General features: G+C 59.6%; 2 protein-coding genes across 2 annotated transcripts in view; one reads left to right on the top strand and one right to left on the bottom strand.

The window, feature by feature from the left end:
- The window catches only part of TMCC2 (transmembrane and coiled-coil domain family 2), a 30,787-nt gene extending 24,150 nt beyond the window's left edge, over positions 1 to 6,637 (bottom strand). Inside the window, exon 1 of the mRNA XM_054176262.1 lies at positions 6,355 to 6,637. Coding sequence (XP_054032237.1) covers positions 6,355 to 6,522 — 168 coding nt within the window. The 5' untranslated portion in view covers positions 6,523 to 6,637. The remainder of the gene's footprint in view (positions 1 to 6,354) is intronic.
- An 844-nt stretch (positions 6,638 to 7,481) lies between these two features.
- DSTYK (dual serine/threonine and tyrosine protein kinase) overlaps positions 7,482 to 19,932 on the top strand; it is a 32,377-nt gene continuing 19,926 nt past the window's right edge. Inside the window, exons 1-2 of the mRNA XM_054176261.1 lie at positions 7,482 to 7,862; positions 17,618 to 18,003. Coding sequence (XP_054032236.1) covers positions 7,613 to 7,862; positions 17,618 to 18,003 — 636 coding nt within the window. The 5' untranslated portion in view covers positions 7,482 to 7,612. The remainder of the gene's footprint in view (positions 7,863 to 17,617; positions 18,004 to 19,932) is intronic.

Here is a 19,932-nt window from a genome sequence, read left to right as displayed (position 1 = left end):
AGGATCTCTGAGGCCTGGGCTGCTACTCCAGGAAATAGTGATTTAAATTTGATTCTATTTATAGAATCTCTATGGAAACAGAGAGAGCATTAGAGAAGTAATAACCCTCAGCTTTCCACCAGCAAGGCCATGCCACAGCCTGGGGTGCAGCCAGCTCCCCTTCAGGAGGTCCAAGGGACAAGATGCAACCAGCTCCTGCCCTGGAGGGGAATGAAACCTGGGAGGGTGACCAGCAGGAGCAGGGCAGGGACTGGCCCCCTCTGTTCAGCACTGGGGAGGCCACACCTTGAGGACTGAGTTCAGTTTGGGGCTCTTCACTCCTAGAAGGCCATTGAGAGGCTGAAGCAGGTCCAGAGAAGGGCAACAGAGCTGGGGAAGGGTCTGGAGAACAGGGCTGGGGAGGAGCAGCTGAGGGTGTTGAGGCTGGAGAAGAGGAGGCTGAGGGGAGACCTCATTGCTCTCTACAGCTCCCTGAAAGGAGGCTGGAGCCAGGGGGGGGGTTACAGAATCACCAAGGGTGGAAGAGAGCTCAAAGCTCATCGAGTCCAACCTGGCACCACAGAGCTCCTGATAAACCATGGCACCAAGGGCCACATCCAATCCCCTCTGGAACACCTCTCTTCTCCCCTCTAACAAGTGCTAGGATGAGAGGAGAGAGCCTGAAGCTCCCCAGGTTGGACATCAGAAGAACTTCAGTGCAAGGGTGATCAGGCACTGGCCCAGGCTGCCCAGGCAGGTGCTGGAGTCCCCAGCCCTGGAGGGGTTTGGATGTGGAGCTGAGGGCCATGGTCTAACAGCTGTGCCATGGTCAGCCTCAGGTCTTGGGGGAGCCTTTCCCAACCAGGTGATTCCATGGCTCTGTCACCACCATCCCCAGCAGCCAGGCTGGGGGCTGAGCTGGCCCTGGGGTGGGTGGCAACCAAGTGGCCCTTGCAGCCCGGCCCCCAGATCCCCTCTCCTGCCACTCCTCCTGCTGCCCCCAAGCCCAAGGCAAAGGTAGAGCTGTGCTAAACCGGCAAATAAAGCAGAGGCCACCCACGCCTCTCCTGGGGACAGGAGGAGAGAACAGGCATGTGACAAGCCTGAGTCACGGCGGCGAAGGCACCGCCACCGGGCTCTGCTGACACACAGCCCCTCCAGCTCCCTGTGCCGTCGCACCTGCAGGGTGCCCAGGTGTGCCTCTGGCTCTGGGGGGTGCCGAAGGGCCCCCCAGCGGCTCCCCAGCCCAGGTGGTGTGTGCAGAGCAGCTGTGGTCCTGAGGGAACGCCCCGGGGAGTGCCAGCCCACGGACTGCCTCCCCTGGGGCTGTCACCTCTGGGGCTCCTGAAGTGACAGCAGAGCTGCTGGGAGATGGAATGTGGTGGGCAGTGAGGATGGGGTCGCTGGGGGTTCAGGGCTGGGGGGGATGGCACGAGGGGCAGATGGGCAAGGGAGGCTTGGCCTCAGCCAGGTGCCTCACACCAGCATGCAGCTCCCTGGCTTTGGCTCTCGCCTCTTCACCCTGCCTGGCACAACCCCCAGGGGAACACAGAGGGGCTGGGGCTGCAGCCTGCCCAGGAGGATGGGGCTGAGGGGTCCCAAGCATCCACAGTGGTGGCAGTGGGGACCCACTGAGGTCCCTGCCAGCAGCCTGAGAGCTTTTGATGAGTGATGCCCTGGGGAGATGATGGCTGTGGCCTCTCCAGGGGCCAAAGCCCAGGGGAACATGCTGTCCTGCTCAGGAGGATGTTCTCCTCTCCTTGGTGGCTGAGGGGTCCCAAGCATCCACAGTGGTGGCAGTGGGGACCCACTGAGGTCCCTGCCAGCAGCCTGAGACCTTTGATGAGTGATGCCCTGGGGAGATGATGGCTGTGGCCTCTCCAGGGGACAGAGCCCAGGGAAAGACACTTCCCTGAGGATGCAGCCTGCCCTGGAGGGTGTTCTCCCCTCCTTTGGGAGCTGGGGGTGGGGGTCCCATTGTGCAGCTCCACAGCAGTGAGAGCAGGGAGCCACTGCCAGCAGCCTGAGACCTTTGGAGCAGCGATGCCCTGGGGAGATGATGGATGGGGCTGCTCCAGGGACCAGGCTGCTCCTGCTTGAGCTGCTTGACAACAGCTCCATCCTGCTAACCACAGGGGAGCCTGCTCACCTTGGCTGTGTCCTTTCAAGACCAAAATATGCCTGGAAATTGTTCGGGCAAGGGATTAAATATAAATGTTCCCGAGGCTCCAGCACAGGGGCTGGTGACCTTTATGGAGAGGAAGAGCCCTCCTCATCCTCCCTACAGCCTGCACAGGCACCACTCTGCTGGGAGCCTCTGAACCTCATCAGGGGCTCTCCCCCTCCAAAGTCATCTCCTCACAGGGAGGGACTTGCAAAAAGCATTAAACTAACCAAGTGGGTTGGACCTGCTGGGAGCTTAAAGCTTCATTTTGCCCCCTCCAGGCACCCCCATCCCAACCCCAGTGCTCAGGATGGGACCTGCATGGGAACAGCACGTTCAGGGGTGGGACCTTGCCTTGCCTTTCATCTTCCTCCTCCTCCTCAGGAGATGTTTGTCACCTCCACGAGAGGTTTTGCAGCTCCACGAGAAGTTTCCCAGCTCCACAAGGAGCCTCCCAGCTCCACAAGGAGTCTCCCAGCTCCACAAGGAGTCTCCCAGCTCCAGGAAGCCCAGAGGCAGCTTTTTGCCCATGGAGGAGGGAAGAGCTGCCCCTAGCCTCCTGCTGATCTTGGCTTTCAGGTTCAAAGGAGGGAAAGGTGGGAGCCAGGAAGCCCAGGATGGTGAAACTGGAGCTGTAAATGATGTCAGGCTTCAACTTTCAGCCCTCAGCCAGCTGAAGCTTTTGGGGAGCATACATTAAGAGACCCATGGAAAACACTCAGCTCAGAGAAGGGAGTGGGGAGTGGGAGCAAGCAGGGAGGGTGAGACACCTAGGGAGCCAGGAGAGGTTGGCTGTCTCCTCCTGCAGTGCTTTGCATGGAGCCAGTCACAGAGCAGAGGCATCCCTGCCCCCCAGCTTTATTTTTGAGCAGAGCTGTGTCATGCATCTGCTCTGCTCCTCACCAGAACTTCTTTTTCCCACCTCTTTCCCCCTAATGGAGCTCAAGCTCTCAGCCTGGAGCTGGAGCTGAGGGACAGAGAGCTGCCATGGATCTGCCAGGGTTAGGGGATGGAGCTGAGGCAAGGCAGCCTCAGGGCTCTAGGAGGCCAACTCAGATCCATCTTGGGGTGGCAGCAAACATAAGTTCACAGCTGACAAGCACAGAAGGGGTTGGGTTGGAAGGGATCTTCAAGATTATCTCCTTCCAACCTCCCTGCCATGGGAAGGGACACCTCCCACCAGCCCAAGCTGCTCAAGACCTGATCCAGCCTGGCCCCCAGGGAGGGGGCACTTCACTGTCCATCAGGAGATGAATCTGGGGACAGCAGAGGGGACCTTCACTGTGGTGAAGGTGGGGCAGGAAAGCTCTGAGATGATATTAATGATGTCACTGGTTGCAGCAACAGGAGGAGAAGTGGCTGGCTGGGTGCTGGCTGTGGTGGGGCCAGGCAGAGTGCCCAGCTCTGCTGTGGAAGCTGTGGGCAGCACTGAGACCATTTTTCATGGCCTGGGCAAGAGCCAAGCAGGGTTGGGGCTTCCCCTCCTGTGGGCAATTAATTGCTGAGCTGCATTTGTGCTAGAGGTGAGGGTGGGGAAGGAAACCTGCAGCAGGACAGTGTGCTCAGGTCGATAAAATCAATGGCAGCTTGGCCACCGCTGTGGCTGAGAGCTGGACAGGGCTGCAGGCCAGGCTGAGCTCCAGCTCAGAGCAGGACCTGCCAGCTGAGGAGCCCTGGGTCTGGTGGCCATCCCCCCCCACAAGCTGCCCTGTGTGACCATGGGGCCCTGATGGGATGGAGAGAGGCTGGGGGATGATGTGGACCATCATCAAATCATCACAGAATGGCCTAGGTTGGAAGGGACCTTAGAGATCATCTCCTCCAACCTCCATGCCATGGCCAGGGACAGCACTCATCCAGCCCAGCTTGCTCAAGGCCTCATCCATCCTGGCCTTGAACACCTCAAGAGAGGAGGCATCCACAGCCTTCCTGGGCAGCCTGTTCCAGAGTTTCACCACCCTCATATTGAAGAACTTCTTGGCCAAGCCAGGTTGAGCCTCCTCGAGGTCAGGGTGTCCCACCCCAGCAACCTTGGCATGGCCCTGAGCACCACATCCCCAGGGCTGTGCCTTCCCCTGGCACTGGGCTCTCTCTGCCAGATGTTTTTAGGGCAGCAAAGCCAAACTGGTCTGAGGAGCAGGAGCTGCTGCTTGGACATCAAGGAAAAGGCAGCAGGTGTGAGAGCAAAGCTCTGCCCTGCAGCCACAGGGCTCCTTGTGCCTCAAGCAGCTGTTTCCTGATGGCAAGGGGGAGCTTATTCCCTGGCTGCCTCTCTGCAAGGGGTTGCCTGCAGGCACAGCAGCAGCCTGGCAGTCCTGGCTGTGTCTCCCAGCTCCTGCATGACCTTGACTGTGCCAGGAAGACCTTCCAGGCCAAGCAGCAGACCTGGGTGCTGCACAGCAAGGATCTCCACCCGGGATGCCAGGCTGCCTTTGGGTAACCAGGGACACTCTTCACCTTTATTCAGCTGGGGGTTTGTGTGATGTTTCTTTTGGAAGCAGCACCTCCAAACCACCACCACACCAGCACCACCACCACACCATCACCACCACCACACCATCACCACCACCACACAACCACCACCACCAAACCACCACCACCACTACCACACCAGCACCACCACACAACCATCACCACCACCACCATGACACAAGCACCACCACACAAGCACCACCACCACCACCACACCACCACCACCACCACACCAGCACCACCACCACACCATCACCACCACCACACAACCACCACCACACAAGCACCACCACCATGACACAAACACTATCACCCCACCACCACACAAGCACCACCACACCACCACCACCACCACCACACAACCATCACCACACAACCACCACCACGACACAACCACCACCAGCACCTCTGACAGCGCTGCCAGGAGCAGGCTCTGCCCCCCTGCAGCTCCTGCAAGCACCAAAGTTAGGAGCAGAGAAGCCATCTCCAAATCCCACCCAGCAGCCGGGGCAGTGGGACCCCGTGGAGCAGCGCTGCTCCCCTCCAAACTCTGCCCAGTTCCAGCCGGGGCTGCTCTCCGCCGTGCCAGGCTCCAGCTCCCTCTCCTCCCGCAGCGCTGCAGTGCCGCGGAACTGTTGTGCTTGCTTTTTTTTTCTCCCCTCATTAACCGGACACAGCCTGAAGGCTCCGGAGCAGCCCGGGGGCCATTTCTCCACCGTCACTTCCCGGCTGCCGCAGCACTAAATCCAAACCCACACTGATGGTGGCCCCAGAGCATCTCAGAGCTCAGCACTGGGCTGACTCCGGGGGTTGCTCAGCCCCTCTGAAGGGGGACAGCTCTGTTTACACCCCCCCCCACCCCCCCTAAAATCTGCCCTCCCCAGAGCTGCCCCAGCAGCACCCCCATGCCCAGAGGGGGTGGTGCCAGCAGGGGATTGCCACCTCTCCCACCGCTGCCCTGTTATTATCGGTGCTCTTGGCGGCCAGGCTGCAGCAGGGCCGTGGCCTCGGTGGTGCCCAGCCCTCTGCATGCCTACCGTAGGGCATCTCAAGCCTTGGAGGTGGCCCGCTGTGGAGGCACGCACACTCCAAGGGCAACCTTCTCCCCCGGGAGCATCCTCAGCCTGGGAGCATCCTCAGCCTGGGACCTCTTCGTCCCAGGAGCATCCCCGTTCCAGGAGCAGTAATGCAGGAGTATCCTAATTCTGGGACCGTTCTCATCCCCACAGCTTCCTCGGCACAGGATCATTTCCATCCCAGGAGCATATCCATCCTGGGACCCCCCTCATCCTGGGACTATCCCTGCATTTCAGGAGCATTCCCCATCTGGGAGCATCCCAACCTGGGACCTCACCGTCCTAGGGTGCAACCTCATGCCAGAAGCATCCTCATCACAGGATCATCCCCATCCTGGGACCATCCTCAACCCAGGAGCATCCCCATCCCTGGAACATCATCATCCTGGGACCATCCTCACCCTTGGCTATCCCACCTCGTCCAATGTCACACCTGTAGCAGAGCAGAGACCGGGGGGTGGGACGGTGGTGTCCCACCGTGGTGCACAGCCCACCAGGCTCCCACTGGATGCTCACCTCACCGGGAGCGCCAAAGGGAACGTCAAGGGGTGCTTGCCTGATTGGTGACCCTAAGGGGTCCTCACCCCTCCAGTGACCCCACCGGGATGCTCGCCCCATTGACAACCCACCGGCACCCGCCGGCCGATGCCACCGCGGGCTCACCTTCAGATCGGGGGGCTTGGTGCGCGGCGGCGGCGGGACAGCGCCCGTCTCTGGGGCCGCCGCCCCCTCCCCGGACTTGGCCTCCATGGCGACAGGGCCGGGCGGTTCCCCCGCGGCACCGGGATCCTCTTCGGGTTGCCGCAGCTCGTCCGACCGGCACCGCTTCATACCGGTGCGCGGTACCCCCGGGAGGCGGGGGCGCTTACGGCCGCGGTGGCGGCTGCGGGCGGCGCCCGGGCGGTCGCTGCGGGGCCCGCGGGCTCCGCGCCCCCGCCCCGCCCGCGCCTGCCCCGCCGTGCCCGGGCCGGGCGGCGGCTCCGCGCCGCGGCGGCTCCGCGCCCGCCGGCATCGGCATCGGGATCCCCGCCGCCGCCGGGGCTCGAGTGGCAGCACCGCTGACCAATGGCGCAGCGCGGTGGGCGGAGCCGGCGGAGGTGATTGGCGGCGGCGCGGAGCTGTCGCGGCGGCGGGTGCTGCCGGGCCCACCGCCCGCGGCCGGAGCGACCCCCGGGGTGCCGGTGCCCGGCCTCCCGGGCGCTGCTTTGCCTTTTGTGTCATTTACAAAACATGTATGTTTGTGATTGTGATTATTTGTGGTTATTTTGTCCTCACTCTCGCCCTCCGCGCAGGAGCCCTTGGCAGCTTCGCGGGCCCGGTGGTGCTGACCGGGCAGCGGGGCCGTCCCGCAGCGGCCGCGGATCCTCCGCCGCCGCTTTGCCTCAGCGCGGGCGTGGCTGCGGGCGAGGACTGCGCCGGGCGCTGCCGCCCGCTTGCTTCTCCCGCTCCGCTCCGCGCCCCGCACCTCTCCGCCGTGCCGAGCCGCGGCGTGGGCGGAGGCCCCGGAGCGGGGCTGGGCGGCCGCGGGAGGGCGGCCCGGTGCCGGGAGCCTCTGCGGCCTCACGGGAGCACAGCTCCCAGAACGTCGTGCGGCAAGAAGGGGACTACGGCTCCCGGCATGCTCCGCGGCGCGGGTCCGCCCGGCCTCCTCCCCCTTTGCCCCGCGGCGCCCCGATAAAGGTTCCGCGGCGCACGCAGCGCGGATCGCCGAGGCGCTGTCCCGGAGGAGGAAGGCGGCGGTCGGCGGGGGGTAGGGGAGGCGGGAGGGGTGGGGGGGGGAAAGGAGCCGAGCAAAGCCTGGCCGCCGGGGCCGCGCCGCGCCGTTCCCTCCGGCAGGACGGAGAGGCCTGGGAGTGGCAGCCTGGCAGGGGCCGAGCGTCCCCCGCGGTGGGGAGAGGATAGCGGAACGGACCCGGAGGACATGGAGGGCGAAGGGGCCCCTGCGTGCCGGGGTCCCGGCGCCGGCGGAGGGGTCCTCCGCGAGCTCTGCCGCTCCTTCGGCCACTACAACCGGCACCTGGCGCGGCTGCAGCACAACCTGCGCGAGACCAGGAAGTTCTTCCGCGACGTCAAGTACTCCCAAGGCCACCCCTTCGCCTCGGCGGCGGCTGGCGAGGGCCTCCTCGTCGGGGATGGGGATGGAGCCCCCCGGGACGGTCCCGCGCCCGGCGGTGAGAGAGGGCCGGGGAAGGATCGGGCAGGGCCTGCGGCGGGCGGGGGAGGCCTGCGTTAGAGTGCGCGGGGACCGGGGCATAAGCGGGGGGCTGGGGGGGGGACCTCTGGGCAGCCAGCGGGGAGGGCTTTGGGGGGGCTGCGGTGGAAGGGGGAGGCCGCGCCTGGGCTGCTGGAGTGAAGGGTGCAGCTGCGGGAGGTGCTGCGGGGCCTGCAGGCTCTGTGGTGGGGTGCATGTGGGGAGCTGGGGCGCCTCGGGTACAACAGAATCAACCAGCTTGGAAAAGACCTTCGAGATCATCGAGGCCAACCTCTCCCCCAGCGCCGTCTGATCAGCTAAACCATGGCACCAAGCAGCCCATCCAGGCTCTTAAACTCTTCCAGGGATGGTGACTCCACCATCTCCCTGGGCAGCACATCCCAATGGCCAGAGGTGTGCAAGAGGGGTTGGATGTGGCACTTGGAGCCATGGCTTAGTTGTCAGGAGGTCTTGGGTGACAGCTTGGACTTGATGATCTTTGAGGTCTTTTCCAACCCTATTGATTCTGTGATTCCTGGGAAGAATTTCTTCCATACATCCAGCCTGAACCTCCCCTGGCACAGCTTGAGACTGTGTCCTCTTGTTCTGGTGCTGGGTGCCTGGGAGATGAGACCAACCCCCACCTGGCTCCAAGCTCCCTTCAGGGAGTTGGAGAGAGCAATGAGGTCTCCTCTGAGCCTCCTCTTGTGCAGGCTAAGCAACCCCAGCTCCCTCAGCCTCTCCTCCCAGGGCTGTTGCCCTTCTCTGGTCACCTTGGGGGTGTGAGAGGCTTTGTAGGGTGAAAGGAGCGAGGCCTGGGGGTAAGTGGGTGGTGGGGGCTGTCTGGAAGATGTGTTCCTCTGCCTGTCTTCCTAACCCCCCCAGGGCACTGGGAGCTGTGGGGTGAGAGGAGGAGGCCGCAGCTGGGAGCGGGTGGCTGTGGGGTGCTTGTGCCTTGCAGCCGTGGGGCTCTGTCCGTCCATCAGCTCTCCCCTTCTCTGTGGCTGCTGACAAACACTGCTGCTGGGGAGAGCCCTCCTGCTGTCAGCACAGCTCAGAGCTTTCCATGAGACTGTCTTGTGAGGAGAGCTGAGTGTGACATGAAAACCTTTCTCAGGCTCTTCTTTATTCATTCCCCACTGGCTCAGGAGCCCTCCCAGGTAGCTGCTTGTCCTGGGGTCTCATCCATGCTTACCCTTCTGACTGGAGAACAGACCTCTTGAGCAGTTCTGTCAGCTTGTGTGAAGAGCAAACCCCAGCCAGCCCCCAAAACATGAGAGGTGTGTTGAGAGTTGATGTTGATCCCCCTCAGTTTAGAAAGGACATAGAAGGGCAAGGAGGCTGGGGAGGGGTCTGGAGCACAGCCCTGGGAGGAGAGGCTGAGGGAGCTGGGGTTGCTTAGCCTGCAGAAGAGGAGGCTCAGGGGAGACCTTCTTGCTCTCTGCAACTCCCTGAAGGGAGGTTGGAGCCAGGTGGGGGTTGGGCTCTTCTCCCAGGCAAGCAGCACCAGAACAAGAGGACACAGTCTCAAGCTGTGCCAGGGGAGGTTCAGGCTGGAGGTGAGGAGAAAGTTCTTCCCAGAGAGAGCTGTTGGCCATTGGGATGTGCTGCCCAGGGAGGTGGTGGAGTCCCCATCCCTGGAGGTGTTGCAGAGGGGATTGGATGTGGCCCTTGGTGCCATGGTTTAGTGGTCAGGAGGTGTTGGGTGCCAGCTTGGACTGGCTGATCTCTGAGGTCTTTCCCAACCTTATTGACTCTGTGAGCTGCACAAATAGAAGCGAAAGCTTTGGTCAGCGTTTGGGGCCTGCTTGTTGCAGCTCTCTGTGGCTTCCAGGAGGTAGGAACTGGTTGGTTTCCTTCACCTTTTCCTCCTTTCATTTTGGCCTTCCTGCTGGTTGAGTGACAACACTGCCCTGAAGTTGCTCCTCTGTTGGGTTGCTCCTAGGCTCTTGCTAGGTAACCAGGCAGAGCATCTCTGAGAGCCTGCTGGAAGGGCTTGCTTGGTGTGGGTGCACCACTGATGGCATCTCCCTGATGCAGGATACCAACTTCCCCCAAGGTCCTGCTTGTCCTTTCCACCACAGAGCCTTCTTTTTGCTGTTTGAACCTCTTTTTCCCCCCACCCCCTCTCTTTCAGCTGGTTGCCTTGACCCAGTTTGAGACCAGTACTGAATGTGTTCCCAGCTGGCCCTTGAGGAGCAGGGCTTCAGGGGAAGGCTGACTGCTCCAGAGCTTGCTCATGCCAACAGGAGTGACAGTGTAGGCTCTTGCCTTGGGATTTCAGGCTCACTGTGCCTGAAAAGAGTTCTGAGAACTGGCCAGAGATGAGGGCAGGGGTGGGGAAGAGTCTGGAACAGGTTGCCCAGGGAGGTTGTGGATGTGTCCTCCCTGGGGGGGTTCTGCCCCTTGGCTCTGCTCTGCTCCAATCCTGCCCCCAGTTCTGGTGTCCCCAGCAGGAGAAGGGCACAGAGCTGTGGAGTGAGGCCAGAGGAGGCTGCAAAGATGCTCCCAGGGCTGGAGCAGCTCTGCTGTGAGCACAGGCTGAGGGAGCTGGGGCTGTGCAGCCTGCAGAGGAGGAAGCTCTGGGGGATCTCTGGGGCCGGAGGATCTCTGAGGGCTTTTCCAACCTTACTGATTCTGTGGTCTGAGAGCTGCCTGCCAGTGCCTGAAGGGATGATAGAGGAAGGCTGCAGAGGGACTTTTCCTGGGGGTGTCTGAGACAGGCCAAGGGGGAATGGTTTGGAGCTGAGGCAGAGCAGGGTTAGAGTGGAGCTGAGGAAGAAGTTGTTCAGTCTGAGGCTGGTGAGGCTCTGGCACAGGCTGCCCAGGGAGGCTGGGGGTGTTGAAGGCCAGGCTGGATGAGGCCTTGAGCAGCTGAGTCTAGTTGAGAGGTGTCCCTGCCCGTGGTGGGGAGGTTGGGGGGGATGATCTCTGAGGTCCCTTCTAACCTGAGCCATTCTGTGAACTGCAGATCAACTGAACCAATGCTCATTGGCTTTCCCCCAAGCCTTGGTGTGAAGCCCAGAGCCTTGGTGCTGCTTGTTGCTGAATAACCACCTCTGGACAGAGCTTGGCTCAGTAAAGCATTGGTGTGTTGTGTGTTTCCAGCACTCCCTAAACTTAGGGACTGGCAGGAAAGTGGTTTTTTTTCCCCCTCCCTGCCATGGGGAGGTGATTTTAAGTGTCAGAGAGTTTAAGGAGCACAATTTTCCCTGACTTCAGCACCACTTTTCCTTAGAATCTGCTCTCCAGGTGGTGTCAAAGTGAGAGGAGTTCTGAGCAAACGACCCTGCAGCCTCCCTGCAGTGCTCTGCAGCCTCCTGAGGCTGGATTCTAAGGTTTGGTGAAAGACAAAGGAACTGGGAAGGGAACTGGGCAGGACACTTGAGTGGCTGTGCTTGAGGTGGCAAAACAAACTGTGACAGCAAATGCTGATGTCTTGGAAACCAAACAGAGGTGGAGAGGGGGTTGTGCTTTCTGAGCCACCTGTGAGGCTGCTGTGACAACCCAGGGGAGTAACTGCCCCTGCAGAGCAGCACAGCTCAGGCATCCTAAGGCCCAGCTGGGGTTACTTCATCCAAAGCAGGCCTCAGTAGCTGCTGAGCTTTCAGGGAAGCTGGGTCAGTCAGGGCTGGGGACTTCAAGGAGCAGATGACAGGCAGTGCTCATCCATAAAGGGTTGTCACTGCCCACATGCTCCCCAAACGTGGCCTTAATCCCAGGATTTACTCCTGGCAGTAAGAGAGAAGGAGAACAAGAGAGGAGATAACTGTCCTCCCCTGAGAGGGGAGGGAGCAAGTGATCCTTGTGGTCCCTTCCAACCCTGACTGATACTATGAAGTCTTGGATGCAGTGGCTGCAGTTCTGAAGCACTCAGCAAGATGCTTTGTCCTGAGCAGGTTTGAGAGTGGTTTGTTGAGAGGCTTTGGCAGTCCTGGAGCTGCACAGCTCTGGCAGCTTCTTGTTGTCTTGGTGCTGCTAACAAGTGTTTGGGACTGGCTTTGGCAAGAGAAGATCCTGACCAGGGGCTCAGCAGCAGGCTTTACCAAGCTCTCATGGAATGGCTTAGGCTGGGAGGGACCTCAGAGCTCATCTGCTCCAACCTCCCCTCCATGGGCAGGGACACCTCTCAGCTAGACTCAGCTGCTCATGGACTCAGCCAGCCTGGTCTCAAACACCCCCAGGCAGGAGGCATCCCCAGCCTCCCTGGGCCAGTGTCTCACCAGCCTCACACTGAAGAGCAGTGTTTTGGAGAGGCTGAGTGTGTGAACCAGAGGGGTTTGGGAGAGTGTTCCTCCTGATGCTGTATTGACCAAGGCTTACCCTGGTTAAAATGTGACTGCTCTGCTTGCACTGCTGTGCTCCCCCAAAGGCTGGGACTCCGTTGTGCTCTTGGTTAGGTCAACATAAGGAGCTGGGTGTGAAGACCAGATGATGTGTGGAGGGCTGGTGGGGAGAGTACTTGTGAAGTAACTCCTCACAGAGGTGGCAGGAGGTGTTTGCTGAGGCAGAAGGTGAAGCTTGGCTCTGCCCAGCAGAGGAGCTGCTGCTGCTGTAACCTCTGCCAGAGCAGGAGTGCCAGCTCCTGCACCAGCTGCTGGTGTTGCTGGGTGGAACCGTGGGCTGGTTTGGGTGGGAAAGAGACCATTAAAGCTCATCTGATCCAAGCCCCCTGCAGTCAGCAAGGACATCTGCAATGACAGCAGCCTGCTCAGACCTGACCTGGGGGGGGATCCAGGCAGGGGGCATCTCCCACCCCTCTGGGCTGCCAGGGCTGGGCTCTCACCACCCTCAAACATTTCTTCCTTCTCTCCAGCCTGAATCTCCCTCTTTTAGTTTCAAGCCATGCCCCCTTGTCCTGTCCTGCCAGGCCCTGCACAGAGGTCTGTCCTCACAACTCCTGTAGGCCCTTAGTATTGAGCCTGGTTTAGCCAGGGGGTCTGTGGTGCCAGCTTGGCCTGGATGAGCTTTGAGGTCTCTTCCAGCCTCGGTGACTCTGTGAGAAGCTGCAGCGAGGTCACTCTGCAGCCCTCTCTTGAAGGCTTCTCCCAGGTGGAAAAGTTGCAGCTGAGGGACCTGGGGTTGTTCAGGCTGAGGGGAGGCCTCATTGCTCTCTACAGCTCCCTGAAAGGAGGCTGGGGCCAGGTGGGGCTTGGTCTCTTCTCCCTGGTATCAAGGGATAGCAGAAGAGGAACTGGCCTCAGGTTGCACCAGGGGAGGGTCAGGTTGGATGTTAAAACCTCTCCCCTGAGAGGCTTCTGCAAGCCTGGCCCAGGCTGTCCAGGGGGGTGCTTGAATGCCCATCCCTGGAGGTGTTTCAGAGCTGTGGTGCTGAGGGCCCTGGCTCAGCACCCGGCTGGGCAGAGTCAGAGTGGTCGCAGTGGCAGATCTCAAAGCTCTCTTCCGCCCAAACCCATTCTCCGTCTCCCTGCGCCTTTGGCCTCCCCGGAAAGGGGGCTGAGCTGAGCTGCTCAGGGCTTCTATGGATCCCATACATCCAACCTAAGCTGCCTCTGCCAAGTGTTGGGAGCGAGTTTGGAGCTGGGTGTTGGTGAGAGCCCTCCTTGTTCTTGGACAGGCCTCCTTTCATCGCGGCAGCGTCAGGGCTCGCACGCGCTCCGGGGCTCCCCCGCAGCCCCGGGTTTGATGTGGTGGTCACATGCCTGCCAAGGAGACACTGCTTGGGTACCCTGTGTGGCACCGGCTCCCAGCTCTGGCAGGAGCCCTCTCACAGGCAGGAGGTGCTCCCAGGAGCTGTGGCAGCCTTGCCTGGTCTCGCCAGGAGCCTGCCCAGAGTGCAGGTCGTGCCCTGGGCTGCCCCGGGAGCAGGGTGGGCAGCAGGGCAGGAGAGAGGCTTCTGCCCCTTGGCTCTGCTCTGCTCCAGTCCTGCCTCCAGTTCTGGTGTCCCCAGCAGGAGAAGGGCACAGAGCTGTGGAGTGAGGCCAGAGGAGGCTGCAAAGATGCTCCCAGGGCTGGAGCAGCTCTGCTGTGAGCACAGGCTGAGGGAGCTGGGGCTGTGCAGCCTGCAGAGGAGGAGGCTCTGGGGGATCTCTGGGGCTGGAGGATCCCTGAGGGCTTTTCCAACCTTACTGATTCTGTGATCTGAGAGCTGCCTTCCAGTACCTGAAGGGATGCTAGAGGAAGGCTGCAGAGGGACTTTTCCTGGGGGTGTCTGAGACAGGCCAAGGGGGAATGGTTTGGAGCTGAGGCAGAGCAGGGTTAGAGTGGAGCTGAGGAAGAAGTTGTTCAGTCTGAGGCTGGTGAGGCTCTGGCACAGGCTGCCCAGGGAGGCTGGGGGTGTTGAAGGCCAGGCTGGATGAGGCCTTGAGCAGCTGAGTCTAGCTGAGAGGAGTCCCTGCCCATGGTGGGAGGTTGGAGGGGATGATCTCTGAGGTCCCTTCCAACCTGAGCCATTCTGTTGTCCTCCTCTCAGAGGAAGGCTTCGTGGCTTGTGCAAAGCTTTCTGAGGTGTGTTTTCTCATGCTTGGTAGCTGAAGAGTTTGTCTGGGTTCCTGCTGAAGTATCAACAGCTGCATCAAAGCAGTTCTTTATCTTGCAGATGAAGGCTAAAATGTGGTGCTTGTGGCTTTCTGCTGATGTTTTGTCTCTTGGGAGCTGCTGGTCAGCTTCTGCCCTTCAGTCACTTGATGTGGCCACTCTCTCTGCTGGTGGATCTTGAAAGGCTGGGTTATGGAACAGTCACACTTCATAGAAGCACAGAATGGGTTGGGTTGGGAGGGACCTTAAAGAGAATCCATTTCCAACCCCCCCTGCCACGAGCAAGGACATCTCCCCCCAGCCCAGGCTGCTCAAAGCCTCATCCAGCCTGGCCTTGAATACCTCCAGGGAGGGAGCATCCATGGATCTGGAGGTGCTGGAAGGTGTCCAGAGCAGGGCCAGGAGGATGCTCAGAGCCCTGGAGCACCTCTCCTGTGAGGACAGACTGAAGGAGTTGGGGCTGTTCAGTCTGGAGAAGAGAAGACTCTGAAGTGACCTCATTGTGGCCTTCCAGGATCTGAAGGGGGCTCCAAGAAGGCTGGGGAGGGACTGCTCAGGATCTCAGGGAGTGATAGGACTAGGGGGGATGGAATGAAGCTGGAGGTGGGGAGATTGAGGCTGGAGGTGAGGAGGAAGTTCTTCCCCATGAGAGTGGTGAAGCCCTGGAATGGGTTGTCCAGGGAGGTGCTTGAGGCCCCAGCCCAGGCTGGATGAGGCTCTGGCCAGGCTGATGTAGTGTGGGGTGTCCCTGCCCATAGCAGGGGGGTTGGAACTGGCTGATCCTTGTGGTCCCTTCCAACCCTGACTGATTCTATGACCTCCCTGGGCAACCTGTGCCAGTGTCTCCCCACCCTCACTGCAAAGGATTTCTTCCTCATCTCCAGTCCCAGAAGCAATTCTCTTCCCAGCAGCAGTGGCTCCCTTAGACCTTTCCAAACTGTTGGCTTGTGAGGCTCAGTGTCTGTGGGGCAGAGCTGCAGGAGAGCAGCTTGCTGGGGCACACAGAGGCTTCCCCTGTGGTGTGGTGCCATAGGAGGACTCCTCTGATGGAGACAGCTCCTCCAGCAGTCCTGTTGCCAGCCTGTGGCTTTGAAGGAGAGGGAAATCTTAGCCAAGGTGATAAAGGAGCCTGAAGCTGAGAGAGAAGCAGCTCTGCATGGGGCTGCTCCTGATTGGAGTGATTGGAATTCAGGTGGAGGGCTGGAATGCTCTGGGAGTAGGGGTTAGGAGTAGCTGTGGTGAGTGTGGTCTTTAATTGAGGGATGTCTTGGTGTAGGAGAGCAGCTTGGTTTGTTTTCTTGGGGCTTGAGATGCTGGAACAATTTTAGATGCCAGAAGATGACTCATGAGAAGCATTTTAATAGCCTTGGTGAAACCAGACCTTGCCCTACAAAATCCCTGCTGCTTTCTCTGCTGTGCTCTTGGAGTCCATCTCCAGCCTGACCTTCTGCTCAGCTTGCCTGGCACCAGGGGATGGTTCTTCAGAGCTCTCAGATTTGGCAGTTCTTTTGGGGACTTTGTGTCTCTCTGGTGCCATCTGCCCTCAGAGCTGGGCCCAGGGGGTAGCTCTCAGGCTGTTCTGTGCTCTCAGGGGTTGTGCTGGAGTGGGGCAGAAGGAGATCCAAGGACTGGAGCAGCTCTGCTGTGGGGACAGGCTGAGAGGGCTGGTGGTGCCCAGACTGAAGAAGAGAAGGCTGCAGGGAGACCTTAGAGCAGCCTTCCAGTGCCTGAAGGGGGCTCCAGGAGAGCTGGGGAGGGACTTTTGACAAAGGCATGGAGTGACAGGAGGAGAGGTGATGGCTTCAGGCTGGCAGAAGCTGGATTGGGATTGGACATTAGGAGGAAATCCTTCCCCAGGAGGGTGCTGAGGCTCTGGACCAGGTTGCCCAGAGAAGTTTTGGAGGCTCCAAGGCTGGAAGTGTTCAAAGGCAGGCTGGATGGGGCCTTGAGCATCCTGGTCTAGCAGGTGCCCCTGCCCATGGTAGGGGGGGTTGGAGCTGGCTGCTCTTCAAGGTCCCTTCCAACCCAACCCATTCCCTGCTGCTGTGGATTTGTTTGTAGCCATGTATTTATTTTCCTCTTGTACTACCAGAAGTGTTCTGTTGCTATGCATGAGGTAACACCAAGCCTCTTGGCTTCCAGCTTGGATGACTGAGTGTGGGAGAAGCTGTATTTAGGAGCTGCAGAAGGAGGCAGGAGCTAAATTCGGTGCCGAGGCTGAGTTTGTGTAGTAAAAGTGACTTGCAGGGACTTGCAGCGTCAGGGACCAGGAATCCACAGGGCCTGCTCTGGGGGATGGTCCAACTGCTGCTTCAGATGGGAGATGGCTGAGGAGAGGGAGTCCAGGGAGGCCTGCAGGAGCTGCAGATGGAACCATAGTGGTTGGAGAAGGCCTTTAAGCTCATCCAGTCCATCTCTGTCTCCGCCGAGCCTGAGGCTAACCCGCCACCTCTCAGTGGCTTTGGGACCCCTCCACAGCGTTCCCCAGGGACACAGGTGGGGAGAGCAGTGAGGAATTGTCTCAATGGCCTGGTGAGAATCAGCCTCCTGTGGTGTCCTCTGTGTTGGTGCAGTAGAAGTGCTGAATTGCTGACCCTGATGGTAGGACACAGAGGCAAACCCTTGGTGCGGTGTGGGTGTCTCGGGGGGCCGTGGGGCTAGAGATGAGACTTTGTGCTCCAGCGAATTGAGAGAGGTGATTCTGCCACTCTGCTCTGCTGGGCCTTCACTTGGAGCACTGTGGCCAGCTAGGGGACCCCCAGCACAGAGACCTGGCCCCAAGGAGGGTCACAAAGATGATCACAGGGCTGCAGCACCTCTGTTATGGGGACAGGCTGGGAGAGTTGGGCTGCTCAGCCTGGAGCAGCCTCCAGGAAGACCTTGGAGCTGCATTTCAGTATCTGAAGAGGACCTACAGGAAGGCTGGGGAGGGACTGTTCAGAAGGGCCTAGAGTGGTATGATGAGGGGCAATGGTTTGGAAGTGGAGCAGGGCAGATGCAGGTTGGACACCAGGAGGAAGCTCTGCACAGGGAGGGTGGGGAAACACCGCAACAGGTTGCCCAGGGATGGGGTTGAGGCCCTGCAGGCATTCAGGATCAGACTTGATGTGGCCCTGAGCAGCCTGATCTCATTGGAGGGGTCCCTGCTGAGTGCAGGGGGGTTGGAGAAGCTGACCTCTGAGGGTCCCTTCCAAGCCCTTTGTTCAGCCTGCCCTAATGCTCTGCCCTCCGTTTCAGGGCAGAACTTCATTTCCTTCCCTCGCCACGAGGAAGAGCATCTCCAGAGGACTGTGAGCTGGCACCCTTGCCTCCTGATCCTTGGCCAGAACTGCAATGCCAAATGCCAGCTACTCAACATCCTGCTGGGTGAGAAGCTGCTGCCCACCACCAAGATCAGCAGCGAGGAGAACTGCAGGCGGCGGCGGATCCGCTTCACGCACGGCGCCCAGACCCGCCTCAGCCTGGCGCTGCCCGAGCAGTACGAACTGGTCCACATGATGGCAGCCCACAGAGGGCACTGGGACACCATTCCAGAGGAGGACTTGGAGATTCATGGGGACACTGAGGATCCTGCTCAGCAGATAGCAGAGCTGGAGGTCATGCTGCCCTACTCCCTGCTGAAGGTAACTGAGAGGCGCAGGCCCCGGCCGGGCGGTGAGCGCTCGGTGCGCCGCTGAGTCCCCAGGCAGAGAACACAGCCACAGAATGGGCAGGGCTGGAAGGGACCTCGAGGCTCAGCCAGTCCCAACCCCCCCTGCTGTGGCCAGGGACACCTCACACTGCAGCAGGTTGCTCACAGCCACATCCAGCCTGGCTTTGAACACCTCCAGGGTCGAGGAGGAGGCTTCCAGCACCTCCCTGGGCAGCCTGTGCCAGGCTCTCACCACCCTCCTGGGGAACAACTTCTTCCTCACAGCCAACCTGAATCTCCCCACTTTTCTTGTTTTTTCCTATCACTCCCTGAGACCCTCAAAAGTCCCTCCCCAGCTTTCTTGTAGCCCCCTGCAGATCCTGGAAGGCCACACTAATAAAGCTGATGGTGTAAACTCTCCAGCCCAGGAATTTCAGCAGCAGACTTCCAGCTTCTCCTTCATTAAGATTTTAATTGGGCATCACCTCCTCTGCTTCTGTTTCACTGTGGACTTCAGTGTTGGAGTGAGTCCAGAGGAAGCCACAAAGATGATCCCAGGGCTGGAGCAGCTCTGCTGTGAGCACAGGCTGAGGGAGCTGGGGCTGTGCAGCCTGCAGAGGAGAAGACTCCAGGAGGAGCTTAGAGCTGCCTGCCAGGACCTGAAGGGATCCTCTAGGAAGGCTGCAGAGGGACCTCTTCCTGAGGGTGTCTGGAGCCAGGCCAAGGGGGAATGGTTTGAAGCTGAGGGAGAGCAGGGTTAGACTGGAGCTGAGGAAGAAGTTCTTCAGCAGGAGGCTGGTGAGACTCTGGCACAGGCTGCCCAGGGAGGCTGTGAATACCTCCTGCCTGGGGGTGTTGAAGGCCAGGCCGGATGAAGCCTTGAGCAGCCAAACCTAGTTGAGAGTTTTCCCTGGAGCAGATGATCTTTGAGGTCCCTCCCAACCCAGCCCATTCCATTAAGTCTTGGAAGCTAAGCTTCCTTAGCTGGAGCTCCAAATGCCTCCATGGCCTTGGGTGCAGTGTTTCACCAGCCTGACTTTAAACAGTTTCTTCCTACTCTTAGCAAGGAATCACTCCCTCAATGCACAGCAATATACAGATAGATAAAAGCCTCTTCTGGATCTTGCTGCCCAACCCTTCCTTGCCCTGCACAAAAGAGGCTTTAGCTTCACACTTCTTTGGCTGGGGTTTGTATTTTAGCTGGGCCACTTTAGCCAGGCTGCAGCTTCCAAGCCTCTCTCAGATGGCTCCTGTGAAGTGACAAAGATCTCTCTGTCTGCCTCCAGTTATATTTAGGGCACTCAGATGAAAACAGCCAGTCAGATTAATTTGAAAAGGGGCTGGGGAAATCAAAAGCTCTTCCAGTGGAAGGAGAAGGGAGGGTGAATCACAGCCAGCTTCAGAGGGAGCTGAAGGAGTCCTTTAGAGGGATTCAAGGGGATGAAGGAAAAACAAAAGTTGTGGGGGCCTTGTTTTTTAAAGGCTAATAGGAGAAGATGAATTTCAGGAGGTAATTGGCCTGGGGAGAGGTTCCTCTTCAATGACAGCAGCCTGACCTCCTCTGCAGACCTCTGGGCTGCTTATATTTTTCCCTCACCCTTTCAGCTAATTTGTGTTCTGCAGCTCTCCTCAGCACACACCAAGGCAGCCTGCTGGAGTGGGGCCAGAGGAGGGCAATGAAGCTGAGGAGGGCTCTGCAGAACAGGGCTGCTGAGGGTGTTCAGCCTGGAGAGTGGACACTGAATAAGAGACCTCCTGGCTCCCTATAGCTCCCTGAAAGGAGGTTGGAGCCAGGTAGGGCTTGGTCTTTTCTCTGAGGTAAGAAAGGAACTGGCCTCAAGTTGCACCAGGGGAGGTTTAGGTTGGACATGAGAAGAAGCTTCCCTGCAAGGATTCTCCAAGCCTGGCACAGGCTGCCCAG

The sequence above is a fragment of the Dryobates pubescens genome, chromosome 35 (assembly GCF_014839835.1).
Source record: "Dryobates pubescens isolate bDryPub1 chromosome 35, bDryPub1.pri, whole genome shotgun sequence".
Taxonomy (NCBI): Eukaryota; Metazoa; Chordata; class Aves; order Piciformes; family Picidae; genus Dryobates; species Dryobates pubescens.
Note: the sequence above shows the minus strand (reverse complement) of the source record. Positions and strands in the feature narration are given on the sequence as shown.